The sequence below is a fragment of the Esox lucius genome, chromosome 11 (genome assembly GCF_011004845.1).
Source record: "Esox lucius isolate fEsoLuc1 chromosome 11, fEsoLuc1.pri, whole genome shotgun sequence".
NCBI classification, from domain to species: Eukaryota; Metazoa; Chordata; class Actinopteri; order Esociformes; family Esocidae; genus Esox; species Esox lucius.
In genome coordinates, this window is record NC_047579.1 from 28,191,434 (window position 1) to 28,212,546 (window position 21,113).

A 21,113-nucleotide genomic window follows, 5' to 3' on the forward strand; every position below is an offset into this window, starting at 1 on the left:
TGTGTATATATACAGCTAAGCCCAAAAGTATTTATACCCATGCCAAATTTTGAGCCATAGTGAATTTTTATTTGACCAATTTGTTTCTTCTGGCAGGAAATGACAAAAACAAGTGACAACACAGTAAGATATTGTGCTGGAGATACAAATGAATAATGTAACTATTTCAGTTTTTTCAATGTTTTAGGAAAAATACCCTTTGAAATTGATGCAAATCTTTGAGTAAATGCAAGTTTCTATACCATTTAAAATGGTATTGTAATTTCCACCATGAGAGAGCATTCTAATCACCTATGAATTAAGAACAGCAGTAGTTCTCTAGTCAGTTACTAATCAACTCCAAGTCATGGCTAAAAAAGATAGTTATGTTATTCATTTGTATAGAAACTTGCATTTGCTCAAAGATTTGCATCAATTTCAAAGGGTATTTTTCCTAACAAATTTTAAAAAAATGGTTACATTATTCATTTGTATCTCCAGCACAATGTTTTACTGTGTTTTGTTACTTGTTTGTCATTTCCAGTCAGAAGAAACCTATTGGTCAAAAAAATAAATCTCTATGGCTCAAAATTTGGCATGGGTATGAATACTTTTGGGCTTAACTGTAGTAACAGTTTGCTAATCATCTTCATCAGAGGGTGGTTGGTCTAGCATGGCTTGATGTTTTGCAATCTTGGCTGCAAGTTCTGGAGAGAGAAAACACACTTTTAGGACTACAGCAGTCTGGAAATAATTTCACCTTGAACAAAATGACCTACATTTTCGCTCTTTTGCTTACAGGCTTGTCCAACCCAATTTGCATGAGTTTTTGCATTGCATAGCTTTATTTAAATGTTGTTAGCCCAAAGTGAAGCTTAGGTAGATCGTGGCACTAAATAAGCAATAATCCATTCACTGGTTTAAAACAATGTTTACCCCTCCCAATATCATAAAGTCCAATTTGCAACTGCTTGCTCAACCAGGAAGTACTCACCAGCTACACAGAAAGGCCCACAACCATTAATGAGGTTGCAGGTGCCTGACCTACCAAATAAGTCAGAGCGAGACGAGGCCACCCTGTCCAACAACCCACGGCGCCTAGCCAATCTACACAGCCCACTCTGGGACCTTGAACACAGCTGATGTAATCCTAACCTTTAGCTGGGTTGAAAACGCCGTTGGTCTGGACATTACACACGTAGCAGCGTTTGGACTTGCGGTAGTGCTGAAGAGCACAGACCTCACAAAAGTAGTGGCGACACCTGCAGGAGACAACATGAGTGGTTAGTGAATCACTGCTGGAAGTGTCTCTACACACTTAACAGTGAAGGTGTACTGAAGGGCCATGCCTTTCACAACATAATTTCACAACCCCCCCTAACTGTTAAGTCGCTCCGGATAAAAGCATCTACTCAATGACTGAAATGTACATGGCCATGTCTTACTTGGTGACGATGGGGTTCTTGAAGGACTCTCTGCAGATGAAGCATTTAAAGGGCATGTCCTCCTCATCGCTGCTCACCTCGTAGTTCTCATCTACATAGACACCAGGTGCGTTATTGAACAGCTGTGTCACAAGCGCCAGCTCTCCAACATGGTCATCTCAAATCCACACAGGCCTTTGTTTCTCCACTCCTGTCAACTCACCATTGGCCCCGTAGCGGCCCTCGTCCAGCTCCCTCTCGATCTGCCAGCCATGTTTGTAATCTGAACGGTCATGGAGGAACTTGCAGCTGTCTAAGAGTGTAAAAGAAACACACGAAAGAGACGGTTAGAGGTTTCCACTGGTAATGAAGTTGGGAAAGGAGGACTTACACAGAGCTAGACACAGCCTTCCGCAAAGCTCCACACACCTCCAAAGCCACAGAAGCCAGTCTCTTTGTAGTCCTTGCAGATATCTGGCTGGTAGTCCCACCTCACTGTGGCCCTAAGGTGCTCTGGGGCCCGGATTGGGCCCTTCCTGACAAACAATAGAGAAAACCATGAATATTCAAACACATAGTAAAAACATAACATAACTTGGGCAAGACATTTCAACCTTTATCAGTTACACATGAGCTCCATTTAGTTGCATACACACCTGACCATGCCAGAGGAGGCATTGCCCATTGTGGAGTCTTTGGGCTTGATGTGTTTTTTGTAGTTGTTCATTCCTCTGTAGATCTTATCGTCCTCTTTACCAGTCAACTCCTGGTGAAGGAGAGGACAGAAAGGCTCTTATTAATAAGTACTGGCATAGCCAGGCGGATCAATGTAACAACACCAGGGAAGAATGCTAATGATACAAAACTCAAATATAGACACACTAGAGAGACCAGGCTCCTCCCACTACAGACTGATTTCCTACCTCCTGGATCTTCTGACTTCTCTCAAAGATAGCCTGAGCGTCATTGTCCTTTGCAGTGTCCAGCTCATAGACAGCAGTTGCTCCCATGTCATCTGGACCCTCTGGTTTCTGTACACAGAGCAGAGAGGGAGGTGAGTGAGAGCTTTATACAGGATGAAGCAAAACAGAGGTATAGTATTATACCACAAAACAGAGAAGGTCCTTCAAATGAACTCACCGCTGACCTTGTAGACTTGTAAGCCACAGTGATTTTTTTCGTTTCTTTTTCCTCATCGCTGTCACCGGATGACACCGCCTCTCTCTCTGCTTTCTTCGTCTGGGGAGCAACAAATAACCATTATTTTTACACTATGAAATGTAAAGTATAAAGCGAGAGGTTTGTATGTAGTCGTGTGGAGTTACCCTTTGAATCATAGGGTTCACCGAACCAGTCTTTCTGTCCCTTCTGACCACGGCATTCTTGTCTTCGTCACTGTTGCCATCTAAAACCGTTGGAGGCAATGAGTACAGCGTCATCGTGGGAGTGGGGACATTTCTATGTTTACAGACAGTGTCACATTGTGAGTCCCTTGCATTGGTAATTTAGACCAATTAGATGTTTAATAGCTAATAGTAGCGTTATGTTTATATAATTACAATCTCATGATAGACGAATTATGTATATATTAGAAATAACTACATAGCTTGCTAGCTTGGTTAGTTCGCTAACTTTAACATCGTTAGCTTGTTGTAGAGTAGTAGTAACGTCCAAGATGTTTTTCACGCACACTGCCGTCTTGGTGTACTTTTCATATAACATTGAGCTGGACCCAAAGAGTCTTGCTCACCTTTGTCGCTGTCACTTGCTTTTCTCTTCCTAGCGTTGAATTTTTTATTCGATTTTTTAAATAGAAAGGTGCAAGTTGCTTTGGGTTCCTCTGACTCCGCCATCTTTCGTCCTACCTACAATTACAACAACTCCACAGATATTTTAGAGCGACCTCTAGCTTCAAGGAGCCACACAAATCTTTAGGTACATCGTGCCATCTTGTGGCCATTTATCTACACTACTGTACAGTTTAAAACAGTCAGCTAGGCAGGCGATATTGGAATTTATTTATAACATTATAGGTAAGGTAAGTAACTAAGTTCACATATGTGTAAGCATAACTAAATATTCTCCCAAAGGCAGTCATTATCTCATTGATGAGGATACAACAGCAATTAATCTTATGATGTAGGATTTAATTAAAATATAGGCTATGTTATGTGGGCTGATTCAGCTTTGGGTGTCTTCACTGCACACGGTATTTTATTTTTATTTTATATTTTATCTTTTCCCTGCAAAAGTCGATGGTCAATCGTGAGTACGTCGACATACATACATAGCACTCTTACGTTATCTGCTTCTCGCGCAGGACGGACACCGGAATATATGGTATAGGCTTGCGGAGGGAGGGGTCTTGGTGGTGCAGGGCTGCCCGAAGGCTCCTGACGCCGCTGAATGGAGTCCGACTCTGTCCGAAAAGCAATGGCTATGGGTTTGACATCGAAAAAAGCATCTTCTCGGAGCGTCAGTGTGGAGCGAAAAAATCTAATCACCGTATGCAGGTAAAAAACGAGGTGGTGCAGGAGCTTCGTATGGTTGTCATGTCATGCTAATAAAAATATTGATGTAGCGAAACAAATTGTGTTTAGGTTGCAGTGTATCTTAAATAAGCGTTTCAATTATGTATCGCCGCATTGATTAATAATAGTTCGATTTATGTGGGACCTCTACAATTGCTGTTCTCAGTAATGCGTTCTCCTAAGAAACCAAAAGAAAACCATCCAGAAAGCCAGAATGTCTTGATTTCATTGCTCTAGTCAGAACCGTACGGCAAAGAAAACATAATAATGGTTATATGTTGTATGCTGTTATTTGTCTTATAATGAAAAATAACGTTAACAGCGAAAGATAGCTCTTGTAAATAAACAGGCACAGGTGTGGTTTCACCTTCAAATGGACAAGTTTCCCGCTGTGTTTTCACCGCTATCTCGGCCTATTTGAAAGGACACGGGATTGAATGGCTGTGTGAGGCCTATGCTTGAGAGCGCATTTCTTTAGAATGGCTCTAGTCAATTATAGCAATGACGACAACCTTCTTAGAACAAGGATCTACATGGACAGTATATACCACGGGTGACAAATGTGATACTTTAAGAAAAATGACATCACAGATCTATATTATGTTTATTACTGGACATTGAATTGAGGTATGCAGCGCAGTTTATATTCAAAAGACCCAATGGAATACAACCAGTTGCCCTAGGATTTTGGTCCCAGAGAAATATATATGACTATAATATCAATGCCTGTCATTCTATAGCCTACCAGTTTAACTGATATCTACACATCTTAAACTGTTGTGAATACTTTTTTGCTGGTGTGAGTTGTGGGACAGTCCTTTTCCTTGGTTGTTGTGTGAATTCAATCAGATTATTTGTCTAGTAGAACCATGTTGACATATACATGCTCCGTGCTAACTTAATTTACACACTTCATACATAAGAAAATCCTATTATTTCAGTGCAATTGATATAGGTCTTGTGGAACCTACTCCATTCACCTGGATTCCAAAAACATTTCAAGAGTGTTAGTGTGTTTTTGCAAAATACTCCATACTTATCTCATCTGTGTTCTATTGCATCTGAGCTGCCTCATCGCTTTATATCTTCACGTCCCACTGTGTCAACATGTGCCATGCTGAGTCATCATGGTTTATTTCCCCATCTTCATAGAAGGAGCTCCGTTAGAAACAGAACCTGGATTGTTGCTTCAGAAACGTGTGGATCTGTGATTCATGGATTGTATGTTAGCAATGTGAAAAGGTTATTGGTGGGAACCCTTCTGATGAGATGTGGACACATCCGGGGAGGCACTCTATGTGTCCAATGTGTTCTGTCATTGTGTGGGGTCAGGAGAGCCATTGTCCCGCTGTTAGGACAGGGACACATCATTGATCTCCTGAGGGAGACATTGTTCTATACCAGCACAGTGACATCACTAAAGCTCCCAAAGGCTCTAATCAGACCCAATTTGCTGAAAAGGTTGTTTGTAGTATCGGTAGACATGGGGTTTGTAACTATGTCACTAAAGAATGGATGTCTTTACATCCTTTCAATCGAATGACATCAACATTGATGGATGATTAAAGACACAAATGATAAACTCCAGGAGCATGATCAAGCCCTTTTATTACTACACCTCTCTGCTGAGGGTTCTGCTGCACTTAGTGGAACATACAGTGTCATAAAACACAGAACATACAGAGAACATGACTGAAAGGGGGAGGATGTTTTTGAAGACAGACTTCAGACTCCAAGAAGGATTAACAGGAGAACAAAGAGACATTGGCTTCAGTTTGGTCATTTTTCAGATGCTGACCAATACCATTTTAATCTGAGACATTTACAAACAGAGACACAGAAGACAGAAAACTAAAACCAAAAGTTTTTCGTCAGTAATGGTAATCATACATTATTTTCTACTTGGGGGGAAAAACTGAAATTATTTTCAATAAGAGCTAAGGAATAAGTTTGATGCACCCCCCGCCCCCCAGGCTTTGACTGTCTGAAAGCATCTGTGTCATTGTCAACACCCTCTTGCGCTGTGAGACTGGCTGTTCCTTTCAGGGGCCCCTTTTGCAGCCAGACAGGCAGCCAACCATTTCCATGTTCGGTGGCAAACTGCTAGCGCTGGCCAGTGATGCCCCTCGTCCTAGGTAGTGTTCAAGTTGACAAAAGATGGGAATGTTTATGGTGACTTCAAGGCCTCTGGCTGTTCATTCAGTCAGGCCGGTGGTGTGTTCTGTTGTTTCGGCTGAACTATCAGCAGGGCTGCCTTGTTGGAAATAGTGTGCCAGGAGTAATTGAGGCTTGATAAGGGTTTAACTGACATGGACACAATTATTTTCAGATCATCAGCCAACCCTTCCAGCAAAGCCCACATTAGTACTCAGTTAGCACACCTGCTCAAGCGTTAGTATTCGTCTACTACTAACGCACGTGTATATATTCAATATGACATACACCACTTGTCCTTCACTGTTTATCATACATCAGCACACACAGATTAACATGTTTGGATTTGCTACTTCCAATCCAGATCCATATTCCTGTCTTGGGACCTGTTTGTGAAGATCTATTATCCCACAGATTTGTTCCTGAACACTGCATTTGAATCTGTTTATACTGTGTCATAGATCTTTGCTGAACTAATGGACACAGAGTCCATTAATCCCCATGTAAATTCTGTCATCAGGGATCATTATGGATTTTGGGTAACTTGGCATCACAGTCCCGTTCAAAGCTCTTACTCCAAGTCATTAACACGGTTGCTGTTAGTCCTATACAGATATAATAGGCCCTGGGGATACTAAAAGTTCAACACATTATAATGGCACATATCAAAGTGATCCATGATATGGACACCAGAACCTAGATCAAGAGTGTTTTCCTAAATGCAGTGGTCTGGTGTGTTAAAGTGACTTCCCCAAAACATCATGTTTCATTGACTGAACTTATTTTGATGACAGACATTTCCGTGCACAGCAATATACAGTACATTAAAGAAAATCTTGGAATACTCTCAACATCACAGGAAATTCTTGGCGTATTCCTGGGTCAAATGACTTCATTTAGTAGTTAAATCAACATAGATCATAGATACAATATGGTCCAGCTGGTAAAGTCTCCATGTGAAAAAGTCTCATGTATTCATTTACTAATTTGATGTGTTTACAAGTCCTGAGAAAGAAAAAAAATCAACTTTAGAAGGAGACACCACTCATGCCTTAAGCTGGCTTTCATTTATAAGTACTCATCATGCCCAGAATAATAATAAAATGTCAATCATGACGTAAAAGTCTTTCATAACAGTACAGCTGTTGCTACAGGCTACATGTGTTTTTATTACAAGGCAGGACCATAGCGTCATTGGTACTTCGTTCATTTGAGAGAATTAGATGTAGAGCCAATTGGGGCTAAACAACGTGCAACTGCTAACAGTAGGGAACCATGTTACTGGATATATGACTTTGTAGTTGTGTATTCTGCCATAAGGGCTCATGACGAGGTCCGTGACTGGATGAACACTGTGGGAGCCGACACGCTGAACCTAAGAAAACATGAATAAGACAGTTAACGACTGGGAGGTCCTGGTCCTATAGCTCAATGCAAATAAATGGCTGTTGATTAGAAAGAGTCTTTCGTCTGCTGAGGCCTTCAGTTGTTGTGGGTGTGACTGGGGAGAATGTGTCATTACTGTTTCTTTTCCAATATTCCAAGGAGGAATATTAAAGTGTTGCACGATGGGCATAGAGCACTTGACTGTAGAGATGACAGTATGGTCCTGCTGACAGTATGGTCTCGTATATTATCACAATGATCCCCTACTATAACTCTCTCCGCTTGCCTTCTCAACGTCAGGATTCCACTCCTCCACTACCCGCTCAGAAGTGCCTGCCCTATTGTTTATTGTTCTCGTAGTAGTAGCACTGCTACAATAACAAATGATGATCGCAACGGGTCAAGATCTTGGTGCTCTTTTCAGCTTAATTGTCTGCTCATTTTGCCTTTAAGTTCCAGAATGTTCTTGCATTTTATTGCTACAGGTGGCTTTTGCGTTACTGAATATAAACACGTTAAGTTAGCATTGCAATGTGACCATTACCAGCAGGACCAAACACTTCAGATTACAGTGTATAAATATACCCTGCTATACAAAGGGAGACCGACTTTTCATTCATTGCAATCTTTCTCTTTTGGTCCTCTTGTCCTGACATGCTTTATCTTTCGTATCACATCCCATATCATCTTTATTATTATGAATTTTGCCTTGATTTATTCCCAGCCCAGCACCTACATTGTTCTCTTCACATCCTCCTTCCAATCTACCTACACTGTCCATGATCCACTTGGTTCATCTCATATCCACTTGGCCTCTCCCTTAGTTCATCTCACATTCACTTGGCTGAGAAGTGAGGCTCACCCTTCCTCTCCCCACATGGGTTGATGTTGCGCATCTTGTTGGTCATAACCTTTTGTAATCTCTCCATCTAAGCAAATAAATGAACTAATACTATATCCTCCCATGAGGTTTCATGGCACATAGTCACATGACTTGGATGTCCTCCCCTGGCTGAACCCATCTCCCCTATGAGCCCCTCAGGTCCAAACACTGCCAGGAGATGACGTGAAACACACCATCTGACCGGCCGTATTCCATAAGGTTGAGGTCAGGGAGGAATCCTCCAGTGTCTGCTGATTCTGCATGGCTAGGCCAAAACTGGAAAGACAGGGGGAGGGGTGACAAGGTAGAGCGTTAGTCAGACAAAGAGGGGCAGAGAGAAAATCCAGATTGAGAGCGGTCAATCCTAACCAACCAAGATTATTTTGGACAAATGAAAGGACCCTGATCACGAATGCTATTGAATGTGGTACAGTAGAAAGAGGAGAAGAAAAGAACAAGGGAACATTTGAGGAGAGCTCAGAGTGGGTTTGGATGAGAGCCAAGAGAAGAGTGGGGGCACAAAAGACGTTTGTAGTTAGGCCAGGCGGTTGTTTTTCAGTGTCAAATCGTACCAAGAGCATCTTGCTGTGGCACTCAATCTATTAGCATATTAGGTATGCCAGTTATTCCTGCTCTTTAACTCCCCCTTCAAATTTCAAATTCTAATCCTTCAACCACAGTATTATATTAGTTTATAGTAATTCCATTTGAACTGATTATACTATAATCTGGAAGACCATCCTATAATCTCTGCTGACCTGTTGACATAAAAAATAAATAATCCCAATTGTCATTGGAATATTGCAACAAAATAGCAGCTCAAATGTTCTCAGTTTCTTTCTATCCAACTGAATAGGATATCCAACAGCTGTAACATGCATAACAGGTATTTACTTCTGCACAAAACGTGACCCACACTATAATCATGATTATAAACTGGTTGCTTTAAATCCAGAATGTTGATTGGCTGAGAGTTCGCGGTATATGAGACTGTGTACCACGGGTATGACAACGCAGGACTTTCCACTGCTCTAATTGCGTTGGTAACCAGTTTATAACCGCAATAAGGCATCTCACAGGTGTGTAGTATATTGCCCCCTGCATGCCTTATTGCTTATGTACAGCACATCAAATTAAGAATAACCACTGACCTGTTTCTTTGATAAAATCCGTTTTGATCGAAAAAGTAAAAGGTCTAAAGCCAAATAATCCAGTGTTTTAGAAGTCAATTGAGATAAAGCCTGTGTAGGAGTTGCAGTGATGTCCATATGTCCCCTATGTTGATGTGGTCTTGTTGTTGTTGTTGTGTTAGCCACCAGTCCCCCCACCCTGGGATGAGGTCCCAACTCATCTAAAGGGTTTTGCGTTTGGCAAAAAACGCTTTTCGAAAGGAAGTTGTCGTGGTGCCCCTGCTGAAGGAGGCATTGCCCATGGTCAGCTTGGTCTTGGCAGTGGCAATGGTGGACGAGCCCAGGGAAGTGGTCTTCTTGCCCCTGGTGATGGACGAGTTGCCCATGGTGACCTTGGTCTTGCCCCTCTTGATGGTGGTGTTGCCCAGGGAGAGGGCCGTCTTCCCCTCGGTGATGCTGGTGTTGCCCATTGAGATGGTTGTCTTCCAGACCTAGCTGAGGCGGTGGATTCTGGGGATCACTCGACAAAACGCATAGCACTCTCATGCAGTACACCCTGCTAGGCAGGCAGGGACAGTAACAGTAGCCAGAGTCCAGAGCAGACCAGAATGCTAAGCGTAGATAGCGCTACCCCCGGTGTCACATATAATGCTTTCGTTGAGCCAGTAGACGTGGGCTCTGGAAGGCCACATACCACCCATGTGTTCCTGTGAATGGACAGAGGCAGTCGTAGGTGGCTGTAGCCTATCTGGGGGCCAGGGACAGTGGAGTGATTGTCCCACGGCCAGTGGCACTCTGCTGAGCGGCTGAAGGAGACATTGTTGCCCAGAGGACAGTCTGTGGTGACATCACTTGGTTCTGTGGCATTGTTCCCCGTGTTCCCTGATTGTAAAGCCTTGGTTCTGTGCGAAAACCCAACGGAACATGTGTGAGACGTGATGGAGGCAAGGTAGTGTTCATGTCTTCTGTCCGTGACCTATGACCTCTTCTTAAATGTGCAGTATGCCTCTTGACTTCAGTCTCCCAAATGGGTGTGGCTCATAATGTTCCAAGTGTCTGTGTGCGTCAACTTTTATATTCCAATAATGAGTTATTTCACTTATCATATGATCATATTACTTGAATATTACTATTACGCTACTTGAATATAATGCAAAAAAAATTATATCTAAAAAAAAATCAAACAAAGCAGTGTTGAAGTACAGTTATTTATAAGCAACAGGTTACATCAATCAGTTTTGACAGACATTTCCTAGTTAAAGACTGTCCTTGAACACAGTATAGTTATTGTGATGTATGCAACCACGAAACATAGACCAATTGAATCAGCATACAATTGTTGTTTTACTATATGAAGTGGGCATTTACATTACATTTTTGTCTCAGAGACTTTCCACTGAGTTTCTCTGTTTCTGTTATGCAGCACACTGATGACATGCTGTCTATGTAGTGTCTCAACATACAGCTAACCACCTCCTGTTCCCTCCCTCCCAGCCAACACACCACCAACCTCATTTCCTTTGTCACACATTTGAATAACGTCTGGCTCTGGAACATGTTACTCATCTGATTTCACGCCTGTTAGATCCGTAACACATTTAACAATCCTCTCATGTGGGATTCATTTAAAAAGACACAATACAATTGTTTTCTTCTTCTAGAACATTATGCTTCATTGACACTTGAGCTGTTTAAATCCTGCTCATCGATTAGACACATGCAGTCATTGACTACGGACATGATTTCAGCTACTACTGACCTGCTAAACTAACCAGATAAAAATCCATACGCTTTGAGGGGGAGCGTACAAAATAATCACAAGTGGAAATCCCAGTAGATGTTCCGTGTCGTTTGTCTGCCCCTGGTGAGGCTGGACTTGACCACAGACACAGACCCTTCCCCGCGGGTGAAGGTGACAGTAGTCAGGGAGCTGGTTGTCTGGCCTCGTGTCACGGAGGTCTTGCCCATGGTCACTGTGATCTTTCCCAGGCTAATGGTGGATCTGCTCCAGGAGACAGACGACTTACCCCAGGAGATGGCATACTTAGTCTTCACAATCAAGATCCTGCCCTTAGTGAAAGTGGTCTTACTGGACGAGAAGCTGGTTTTCCACTCCTTCTCCTCCTCCTCCTTCTCCTCCTCAGTCAAGTCTTTTTTTGATGGCTTGGTCGCTTTGGGAGTCTTGGCCCTGTTGTCTGAGCTCCTGTCCATTGACTTTAGGTGGTCCTGCGCTTTGGCATTAGAGCCTTTCTAAAGGAGGTGGTGGTTGTTCCTCTGGTGAAGCTGGCACGTCCCAGAGCTACTGTGGTTTTTTCCCTGCTGATGGTGGAGTCCCCCATGGAGGTGGTGGTCACTCCCCTGGAGACGGAGGTGTTTCCCATCGCGACGGTAGTCTTGCCTCTGGCTATGGAAGTCTTGCCCACTGCCAGGGCAGTCTTGCCCTCTGTGATGCTAGTGTTTCCCATGGAACAAGAGGCAGTCAGCCCTACTCTGTGCCTGGACTCTGACTTCTAGCTTTCACACTGCAGCCAAAGCATAGCCTCCGGCTCTTAGCTCCCAGTGGTGTGAGCAGTGAGATCTCAAGGTCAGCAGCCAAACTAAATCACTGGCTTCATCTCCCCTAAATAGATCTGACCACCATGTATGGGGGGGGGGGGGGGGGGGGGGTTGGTCATACTCTGATGTCGGCTGGTTCCTTACAGAGATCAGACCAAGGGAGGGACAGGACCTTGGGGTCCATACTGGACAAAGGCTGCCGCGCTGACCACCGTGTCATCTCCCATTGGTTGAGACAAGGGGGTTAATTGTGTTGTTGTCACTGCAGTGTAGAGGAGCATCTGAAGAGGGGCATTGTGTTACACATAAGACAACTGGGGCTGACCTCAGATCCATTCAGTGGCATTGTTCCCCCCACCAAAAAAACTCTCCACTATTGTTTAGCTCAAGTACAGTAGTAGATTTGTCCACGCCTGTGTTCTTGCTATTGGGTTTTATATTACACTTTCAACAGAGTGCAATGTAATGGTTTACGCAAATACGTAGTTATCTTATTTGAATCTCCCTTCTCCTCTGTCAGATTCTCTGTGAAGACTCTCCTGGAGAAGTACACAGCCGAGCCCATCGATGACTCATCCGAGGAGTTCGTCAACTTTGCTGCCATCTTGGAACACATCCTCAGCCAGCGCTTTAAAGGTGACTCTACAGGTCCGGGACAGGCTGTCCCTTGACATTCAGTTCGGGTGCAGAACACAGGACTTCCTCATCCTCAGGACTTCCACATTCCTATTAGCATACAATACTGGTTCTAATGTCCCAGATGAGGAAGCTCAACTCAGTCGGTTTTGTCTATGTTGAAGTGTGGTATGCTAAGCCGTTCTGCTGTATTGTGTGGAGCCACAGGGACACCGTGTATGCCATGTTGGTGATTCATTGTCCATTTAATCTTTGTACAAGGTCCAGGAAGCTGGTTCAGCTCAGATGGCCAGCGCAGCTTCTGGGACTACATCCGACTGGCCTGCAGTAAGGTGCAGAACAACTGCATTGCCAGCATTGAAAACATTGAGAATATCAGCACTTCACGCGCCAAGGCAAGGACTTTGTGTGTGTGTATTTGTGTCTCACCAGCAACTGATTAAAATCCCTAAGCGGTCAGTCACCTCCCTCTTTCTTTCACTCTGTCACCTTCCCCCCCTCTCGCAGGGTCGGGCGTGGATTCGTGTGGCGCTGATGGAGAAGCGTCTGTCTGAGTATGTGGCCACTGCGCTGAAAGACACAAGGACAACCAGGTCAGGGGGACCCATTTTACTGTAACAAAAACCAGTAACCCCGTCTACTCTACTAAATACCTGTTTTAAAAAGAATAAAATAAGCGATGGCTCCAAATCTAATCGTGAGGATGTGCACTGCAGGAGGTTCTATGATGACGGGGCCATAATGCTGCGAGAGGAAGCCACTGTCCTGACAGGGATGCTCATCGGTCTCAGCGCCATAGACTTCAGGTGAGGCCACGGAATCACTGCGTTCTTATTCGTCTGATTGTTGTCTTGTTCACCGTTCTTTCTCTGTCCAGTTTCTGCTTGAAGGGGGAGGCGCTGGACGGGAAGTCCCCTGCAGTGATTGATTACACGCCTTACCTGAAGTTCAGCCAGAGGTGAGACGGCCCCAGGCCCACTGCCCCAGCGTTCCCCAATTCATGCTAGGCTATCATCAGCGAAACCAGATGCCTACAGTGTGTTAAAGTGCCTGACACCCTTGCTGTGTCCCCTGCACATGAAGCTACGACTACCTGAGCGACGAGGACGACCGGCGAAGTGTGGACAGCAGTGCCAGTGACGAGAGTGTCCCAGAGCACCCCTACATCCCCCTGGTCACCGACGAAGAAAGCTGGAGGAACAAGTGTCGCAAGATGGAGCAGAGGTTCAAAATCGTATATGCCCAGAAGGTGACCTTTTGACCTTCTGATAACTCTGACAACTGTCATAGCAGAAATATTGAGCATGCAGTGTAGCGGATGACTGCCCCATCCTGTCTGCCCCAATTTAATAAAGCCTACAGTTACGTGACTTTTACAAGTACTCTTGGAGTATTCAGAACATGGCATCCTATAATGTTTCCAGTCTCCTGTCACTGTCTGTCTGCATATCACCTTTATGTGTTTGTGGTGCAGGGCTACCTGGAGGAACTAGTGCGTCTACGTGAGTCCCAGTTGAAGAATGTGGAGATGGAGAACAAGAAGCTGAGCACCAGGCTGGAGGAGCTCAGTGTCCAGAGCACGCAGGAGAAGAAGGAGCTGGAGGCCATAGTACTGGAGCTGCAAGCACAACTGTAAGAGGACCGGGCACGCATTCAAGTATACATAGATGAAACTTGATTTCAACATACAGTATTCCGTTGGGGTTGGGCGTCTATCCCAATGATATTCTGCCCCCCTGTAACTTTCCAATCCACTAGGTCATATACTGATGTCTTTACGAATGTACACATTTTGAATGACAACAAATGTGCTTTGCAAGTGACAACAAACATGACCAAGTTTTGACCAAAGACTTCCCAGTCTCCCTAAAAAGCTTGTCTGTTTCAGCTAAGATCCATAACCCTATTCTTCCACATGCTATTATTTAATATTAGTCCACATTTTGGGATATACACTCCCCCAATTGGTAATATAAACACACAACTGAAAATAAGAATTCATATTTTGTTTATCCATTCAATGAAACCTGAAACAAGTTGGATTTTGCCTCTAATTTAAAAGGCTATCGCCAAATACACCAAATCCGTGTGCAGCACATCAGATATCAGGTGCTATTTCGAGTTAATCTTCTACATGTGTTCCATCTAGCACTGCCCTCATCCCCAGTGATTCCTCCCACCTTGCTAAGGATCCATCCATCCCTCTGGTCAACCAGTGGCCCTCCATAAGGGGCTACAACAACCAGAGGGATGACAAGCTCTTCCGCAGGTAGACCCCCTCTACTGTGCCAGAATGAATGCCTGCGTGTCATTTTGACATTCTTTACATTGAAGATGGTTTTGTAAGAGTATTTCATGATGTCACTCATCCATTCAGGAGAAGCTTCCACAGTTTAGAGCAGCTGTCTGCTGAAGGCAGTATAAACTCTGACTCACAGAAGACCGACAACAAACAGAACAGGGATACAGGTTGGTGCTCTACTGTCTGTCAAATAAACTGACATCATACCACATTTACATTATACAAACACACATTGACATAATACAAACACACACTGACATCATACAAACACACATTGACATAATACAAACACACACTGACATCATACAAACACACATTGACATAATACAAACACACACTGACATCATACAAACACACATTGACACAATACAAACACACACTGACATCATACAAACACACATTGACACAATACAAACACACACTGACATCATACAAACACACATTTATATCATACAAACACACACTGACATCATACAAACACACATTTACATCATCCATTCAACATACAGTATTCCGACACTGACATCATACAAACACACACTGACATCATACAAACATACACTGACATCATACGAACACACATTTACATCATACAAACACACATTTACATCATACAAACACACATTTACATCATACAAACACACAGACACACATTTACATTACACAAACACACATTTACATCATACAAATACATTCACATCATACAAACACACATTTACATCATACAAACACACATTTGCATCATAAAAACATACATTTACATTATTCAAACAGGTAGCATTGCATTGCAGGAGCATTGCAATGCATAGTGAATTTTCCCTTATATGTGCACCATTGCACCCACGGTCATACATGAACCAACACAAAAGCACACAGAACAAAGCAATAGAGAGGAATGCGTCCACACGTCTTCACAAGAAGACATACAAAGTCAGGTCTGAATGATGTGGTGTGGTGGGCTTCAGTTATTCACATAGCTAAAGCGTGCTTTAGGGGCAGACTTTTATTGTGTTTCATTCTCTCCTCTGTAGGAAAAGACAACACCCCTTCCATGATGGGTCTCTGTGGCTCTCTGGCCTCCCTCCCCAGCTGCAAGTCCATGTCCAGCCTCAAGTCCAGCGAGTGTTTGGTCAACATCAGCATGGAGCCCAGCCCTGCACTCTCTCCCAGCTAGAGGACGCCACCTCCACGCTGTCTGCCAAGACGACAACCAACAGACTCCACCCGCTGGCTCATCCTGGAGGCCCTGCATAGGCCAACATCTAGCTACCTGCTGTCAACACTATGGAAACCGTCACCAAACCAGAACCTTCCCCGACCAAACCTTTTCCAACCAACTGCTCTTCGCCAAAAAAATACAGGAGAAAAGCTGTTGAATGTTTCTGGATTTCTGTGTGGATGAAATAAAAGATGGAACTAGAAGGATCTTATTTCTGTACTCCTCCTGAGGCACAGACCCTTTCATCTTATCACGCTCTCCATCCTGCTCTTTCACTAGTTTGTGTGAATTCCTAGGTCAAAATGTTGGCCTTTAAATTCAATGCCTTTTAGACACAAATTAATTGTCTTGTCAAAGCTGCAAAACTATCTAAAAGAATATATGTATTTACTTATTTCCATTTTCATCTCCTCATTTTACTCTTTATCTGCACCCGAGGAATTGGCTCATTACATGTCAGTACTGTACTGTATTCTGACATTAGCAGTAAAACGTGTGCTTGTCTAAGGTCTGTGTGAGAGGATGGAGAGTGTTGCTACCTAGTGGCTAGATAAAGTATGTGGTTGAAGCATGTGAGAATGATATTGGCATTGTCCCTCCATCATGCTGGGTTTTGGATGAATTGCCAGACCTGCTTGAGTCATCAGCCATTATTGTTTCATTATGTTTTCATGTGTGCTGCAATTGATTAAAATGATGTTGTGTTTTTGGCATGTTAGGCATCATGTTCCACTCACTTTTAGTGTTGCAGTGTCACCGTTTTTTTTTCAGTAAAAAAATACAGCAGCAACAACAACGTCAGATGGCTGTTGTGGCCACATGGGCACACTGCAGAAAGTTTCAGGGCGAGTCCAGCAACTATCGCTAGAACAGATCATGCAACTCAGCTGATGACGCAGAATGGAACTTTGAAAAACTGTCTGCTGCTACAAGACTGAAAGTGAAAAATGTCTAACGTCCAAAAATAAACATACGACTGTTCTTTCAAGACTACATGTTGTCACTTAGCTTGCAGTATTTTTTAATTAATTTTATACGTCAAGGTTTTCATTCTTTTTAAATGTACATGATTGACTTCAATTACTTCTGCTGTGTTAAAATAAACTGCCTTCGTTTAGTTATGTCAATAACTTTTGAGTGATACTTTGACTGAGGTAAATAGCGCTTACGTGTCTTTAACCTCCACCAAACCCTTTCAACAGTATTAAATACCAGTAGCGGAATTAGTGGAAGACCAGTAGCCTACTTTATTCACTCAAACTAAACATTTTAGTTGCTAACGTTCGGAGTTAAATTTTGGTCTATTTTACGACACCGTATACAACATATTCGAATATGTTTCAACTAATTTATTTGCCTGGCTGAACAAACACTCCCACAGCTCAACAGGTTCGAGCGTCCCAGGCCCAACTGATAATAAATGTTGCGTTATTGCACCATCTGGTGGTCAAATCATTTTTTGTTTCCCAAAATCAATTAATTGTGCAGCGCACCTGCATCACCTGTGGCTGTTTCTGGAGGACCGAAGGTTAGTGATTTATGATAAACCTTTTTTTAAGTAAATTCTGCTAAAATTGGTGGTATTAGATTTTGAGATAGATAGCATAGTGGTTGGCGTGTATGGCTAAGGAGCCGAAAGTTTGCTCGTTCTAATCTCCGATCCTGCTGCTATTGGTTAACTGCTCTGATCAAAAGGAGGCCGAAGAAAACCTGTGCTATACTACCGACAGCAACCTAGGCTACTGTACAATTGCTGCACTGTGAAAACAATATTATAAAAATGATTTTGCCTTTTCGGGGGCGGTTTCAATTACAGAGATTAAACCTATAGATTAAAATAATAAATGCTTAATCTGACATTGCGAAACCCGCCTGTTGTGTTATCTTTTGCTTCAACCAAAGGGTTGGGGCAATTACAATAATACGTTGATTAGCTATCTGGAAGACCGCACAGTCTGCAGTGTGGGATTGGGCCCATGTCAGCTTCTATGCAACTAAGGAATTGTCTTCTTAGTGATGGGATATTTAATTGTCTACATCGTTTGTTGAGTATCGTTTTAAGGTGGAGACGAAACATAAACCTACTCAATTGTGTCCTGGATTGGCAAAAACACGTTTCCCGTCATGTGTGTAATCTCTATGGATTTACCATCCGGAGAATTTATTGTCTGTCGATATCAACAAGCTTGTTAAAAAAAATCCCCTAGGTAGTCCCACCCAAATTATTAAAAATAATTATATAGTTTTTGGCCATGGTGTCAGCACTGAGCCTGTTCTATCAAAACTCTATTAATTTGTGTTGCACTACATGGGAATTATCTTTTTTCAATTGTTGGCAAAATTGGGCAGTGGAAACTAATTACACTGTTATTTTGTCTTCTGCAGATGACAATGTGCAAGCGCACGTCAAAGTCTTCCCGGTACTTTGATGTTATGTTCTGTGCTGGCTTTGGATTTGGGTTCTGTCTCTGTTTCATGGCCATTACTTACTACAAATTAGTTACAGATAAGTTTCAGAACTCTCTGGTGCTGCTGCAGTCACAGACCAGCAGCCTCTCTGGTGGGTTTCCTTAATGTACATTGAAGTTATAATAATACCATCTCTGAATATCTGTCTCCATCTAATATAACATTTATTTCTCTCTCTCCATAATGTTTTGCAGTGGCCAATACCGCTGTGTTCTCGCCATTATCCCCCTCCCCCATCTCTTCGGGGCGGCTGCTCTGCTGGGTCTTGACCTCACCCAATACACTGTGGACCAGATCTAAACACATAGTTAAAACCTGGGGTCGCCGCTGTGACACACTGCTCTTCTTGAGCTCTAAGCCGGATCTCAAGTTCCCTGGGACTGTGTTGGCCCTGGAAACAGAGGAGGGACGGGAAAACCTGTACAATAAGACCATTAATGCTTTCAAAATACTGCATGACAGGTAATACTCTTAAAACCTGAGAATCTTCTCCTTCCCCCACTGTCACATTGATGGACGGCATTCATTATGGTGGTGATAGGATGTTGGGAAATGAATAACAATTGTTTTTCTTATAACTTTATTCAGGTTAACTTTATTCAGATGATTTTAGGTGAAATGTATATGGATAATGCTAGAGAATTTGTAAATGTTTCTTATTACTGTATGTGCTGTTTTTAAGTGCAACGTGAATTGATAAATGGAAGACAGAATGTGTCAGCTGACCTATGTACAGCTGTCTGATTGTGATATACATGACCAGACCCTGCTCGTTGTGTTGTCAGTAATCCTTAGTGCCATGTCTTTGTCCATACAAACACATGTATGTGTGGGTTTTGGAGAACAACTGTACCTTCTTTTTGATCTCTCTCTCTCTTCACTTCCATTTATAGTTACCTAGACAAGGCTGATTGGTTCCTCAAAGCTGACGACGACACTTATGTGATTGTGGAAAACCTGCGCCTACTCCTGTCCCGCTTTAGCCCAAACAGGCCTGTATATCTAGGCAGACGTTTTCGCCAGCATGTGCATCAAGGCTACATGAGTGGTGGTGCTGGCTATGTGCTGAGCCGTGAGGCTGTGAGACTCTACGCCATGGCTGTGTACAATGGCACCTGCACTCTTTCCACCTCTCCAGAGGACCTAGAGCTGGGCACCTGCCTCCAGAAGCTGGGAGTCCCTGCAGGTGACTCGAGGGACCACCAAAACCGGGAAACCTTCCACCCCTTGTGGCTCGGTTCCCTGGTCTCTCCCGAAGATCTACTGCCCAAATGGTTCCACAATTACAATTATTACACAACCAAAGTGGTCAGTAGGCAGACCCTCCACACACAATGTAAAACTCGAAAAACATTTGACATTGAGCTTCCGGCTAATCAGGGTTTCACTTCTCTCTCTGTCAGGGTCCTGACTGTTGCTCCAAAACATCTGTATCTTTCCACTACTGCAAGCCATTACAAATGTATATGCTTGAGTACTTCCTCTACCGTCTCAGTCCAGTGGGTGGCCACAGCATTAAACTGCATAAGACCAGAGGAGAAACGACAGCGACTGAGACGAATAAGAGTAATAATCAGCTCACCTCTTTCTGGGGATTTGACAAAGGCTTCATTTGGAATCCCTTATAATAAATAATATAAAGCAAAAAGCAAATTCATTGAAGTATTTTTTTGTCTGCCTCCTATTAAGCCACAGGTAGCCTAGCAGTTAGAGCAATGCACCAGTATCTGAAAGGTTGTAAGAATTATTCCCAAGCTGATTCCCTTGAGCAAGGGAGTTAACCCTAATTGCAAACAGAATCACTCTGCAATAATGTCTGATCCCCTAGTTGTCACAGTATTATTTGTATTATCTTGCAAAGAAATCACTCTAGCAAGCAGTACTCCTATTAAGGTTCTTAAAAAGGTCAAATCTAGATCAATGTAGTTAAACACAATCGATGTTGGGTAGTTGTTGTTGGATAAAATCTAAAAGATTCCTGATTCTGTGGTTATAGTATTTTTCCTTCTGTGAAAACTTGTTTGCTCCTTTAGCTTTGGTTCTAAACTGGGTTAGTGACAGTTACGGTAGTGGTTGGGGCAGCTGGTATAGCATGGCCCTTGTTGTGGGTGCGATTCACTTGGAAGACCAGTATGAAAAATGGATGCACTCACTAAGTGAAAATTACTTTGGATAAGATAAACGACTGAAGTTTAAACATAGATCTGGTTTTCACAGAGGAGATGACTGAAATGTTTTGCCCATGCTGTTTTGCCCTCTAACATGGGTCTTTGGTGTTTCATAAAATGTATGAATTCTACATAGATCTAAAATAGATCTAAATCATGCAATCCACATTCTGGTTTTAACAGATTAGTCACTATTCCAATATTGACAAAGTGTTGAAAGTAATGTCGCTATAAGGATATTAATCCAGAATGTTTCAATATGAAGGAATCTTATCT

General features: G+C 42.9%; 3 protein-coding genes and 1 long non-coding RNA gene across 4 annotated transcripts; 2 read left to right on the forward strand and 2 right to left on the reverse strand.

Moving 5' to 3' along the window:
- Positions 1-521: 521 nt before the first annotated feature.
- Positions 522-3,422, reverse strand: rnf113a (ring finger protein 113A). Its single transcript, XM_010874182.4, has 10 exons — positions 3,154-3,422; positions 2,729-2,808; positions 2,544-2,642; positions 2,327-2,434; positions 2,060-2,169; positions 1,833-1,939; positions 1,627-1,716; positions 1,425-1,515; positions 1,135-1,241; positions 522-686 (listed from the first exon to the last, which is right to left on the reverse strand). Exons 1-10 carry the CDS (start codon positions 3,254-3,256, stop codon positions 619-621), a joined length of 963 nt encoding a protein of 320 aa, XP_010872484.1. The 5' UTR covers positions 3,257-3,422; the 3' UTR covers positions 522-618.
- Positions 3,423-3,604: 182 nt separating this feature from the next.
- On the forward strand, positions 3,605-17,327 carry LOC105012980 (RUN domain-containing protein 3A). Its single transcript, XM_010874183.4, has 11 exons — positions 3,605-3,916; positions 12,564-12,679; positions 12,941-13,074; positions 13,187-13,272; positions 13,396-13,485; positions 13,557-13,637; positions 13,763-13,928; positions 14,154-14,311; positions 14,829-14,948; positions 15,057-15,148; positions 16,013-17,327. Exons 1-11 carry the CDS (start codon positions 3,810-3,812, stop codon positions 16,153-16,155), a joined length of 1,293 nt encoding a protein of 430 aa, XP_010872485.1. The 5' UTR covers positions 3,605-3,809; the 3' UTR covers positions 16,156-17,327.
- LOC109616359 lies at positions 5,526-9,694 on the reverse strand. Its single transcript, XR_002197476.2, has 2 exons — positions 9,509-9,694; positions 5,526-8,633 (listed from the first exon to the last, which is right to left on the reverse strand). It is a non-coding gene; the product is annotated as an uncharacterized LOC109616359 (long non-coding RNA).
- A 308-nt stretch (positions 17,328-17,635) lies between the features above and the next one.
- LOC105012981 (glycoprotein-N-acetylgalactosamine 3-beta-galactosyltransferase 1) lies at positions 17,636-20,322 on the forward strand. Its single transcript, XM_010874185.3, has 5 exons — positions 17,636-17,728; positions 18,586-18,760; positions 18,864-19,131; positions 19,563-19,977; positions 20,073-20,322. The coding sequence occupies exons 2-5, from the start codon at positions 18,586-18,588 to the stop codon at positions 20,295-20,297; spliced, it is 1,083 nt and encodes a 360-aa protein (XP_010872487.2). The 5' UTR covers positions 17,636-17,728; the 3' UTR covers positions 20,298-20,322.
- Positions 20,323-21,113: the final 791 nt, after the last annotated feature.

Coding starts and splice junctions, on each gene's coding strand:
- rnf113a (XM_010874182.4), bottom strand. CDS start 3,256: ATGGCGGAGTCAGAGGAACCCAAAGCAACTTGCACCTTTCTATTTAAA. Junction 2,170..2,326: donor GAAGTCAGAAGATCCAGGAG/GTAGGAAATCAG, acceptor CTCCTTCACCAG/GAGTTGACTGGTAAAGAGGA. Junction 1,717..1,832: donor TGGCTTCTGTGGCTTTGGAG/GTGTGTGGAGCT, acceptor TTACACTCTTAG/ACAGCTGCAAGTTCCTCCAT.
- LOC105012980 (XM_010874183.4), top strand. CDS start 3,810: ATGGAGTCCGACTCTGTCCGAAAAGCAATGGCTATGGGTTTGACATCG. Junction 12,680..12,940: donor CCTCAGCCAGCGCTTTAAAG/GTGACTCTACAG, acceptor TCTTTGTACAAG/GTCCAGGAAGCTGGTTCAGC. Junction 14,312..14,828: donor CTGGAGCTGCAAGCACAACT/GTAAGAGGACCG, acceptor TGTTCCATCTAG/CACTGCCCTCATCCCCAGTG.
- LOC105012981 (XM_010874185.3), top strand. CDS start 18,586: ATGACAATGTGCAAGCGCACGTCAAAGTCTTCCCGGTACTTTGATGTT. Junction 18,761..18,863: donor ACAGACCAGCAGCCTCTCTG/GTGGGTTTCCTT, acceptor AATGTTTTGCAG/TGGCCAATACCGCTGTGTTC. Junction 19,132..19,562: donor TTCAAAATACTGCATGACAG/GTAATACTCTTA, acceptor TTCCATTTATAG/TTACCTAGACAAGGCTGATT.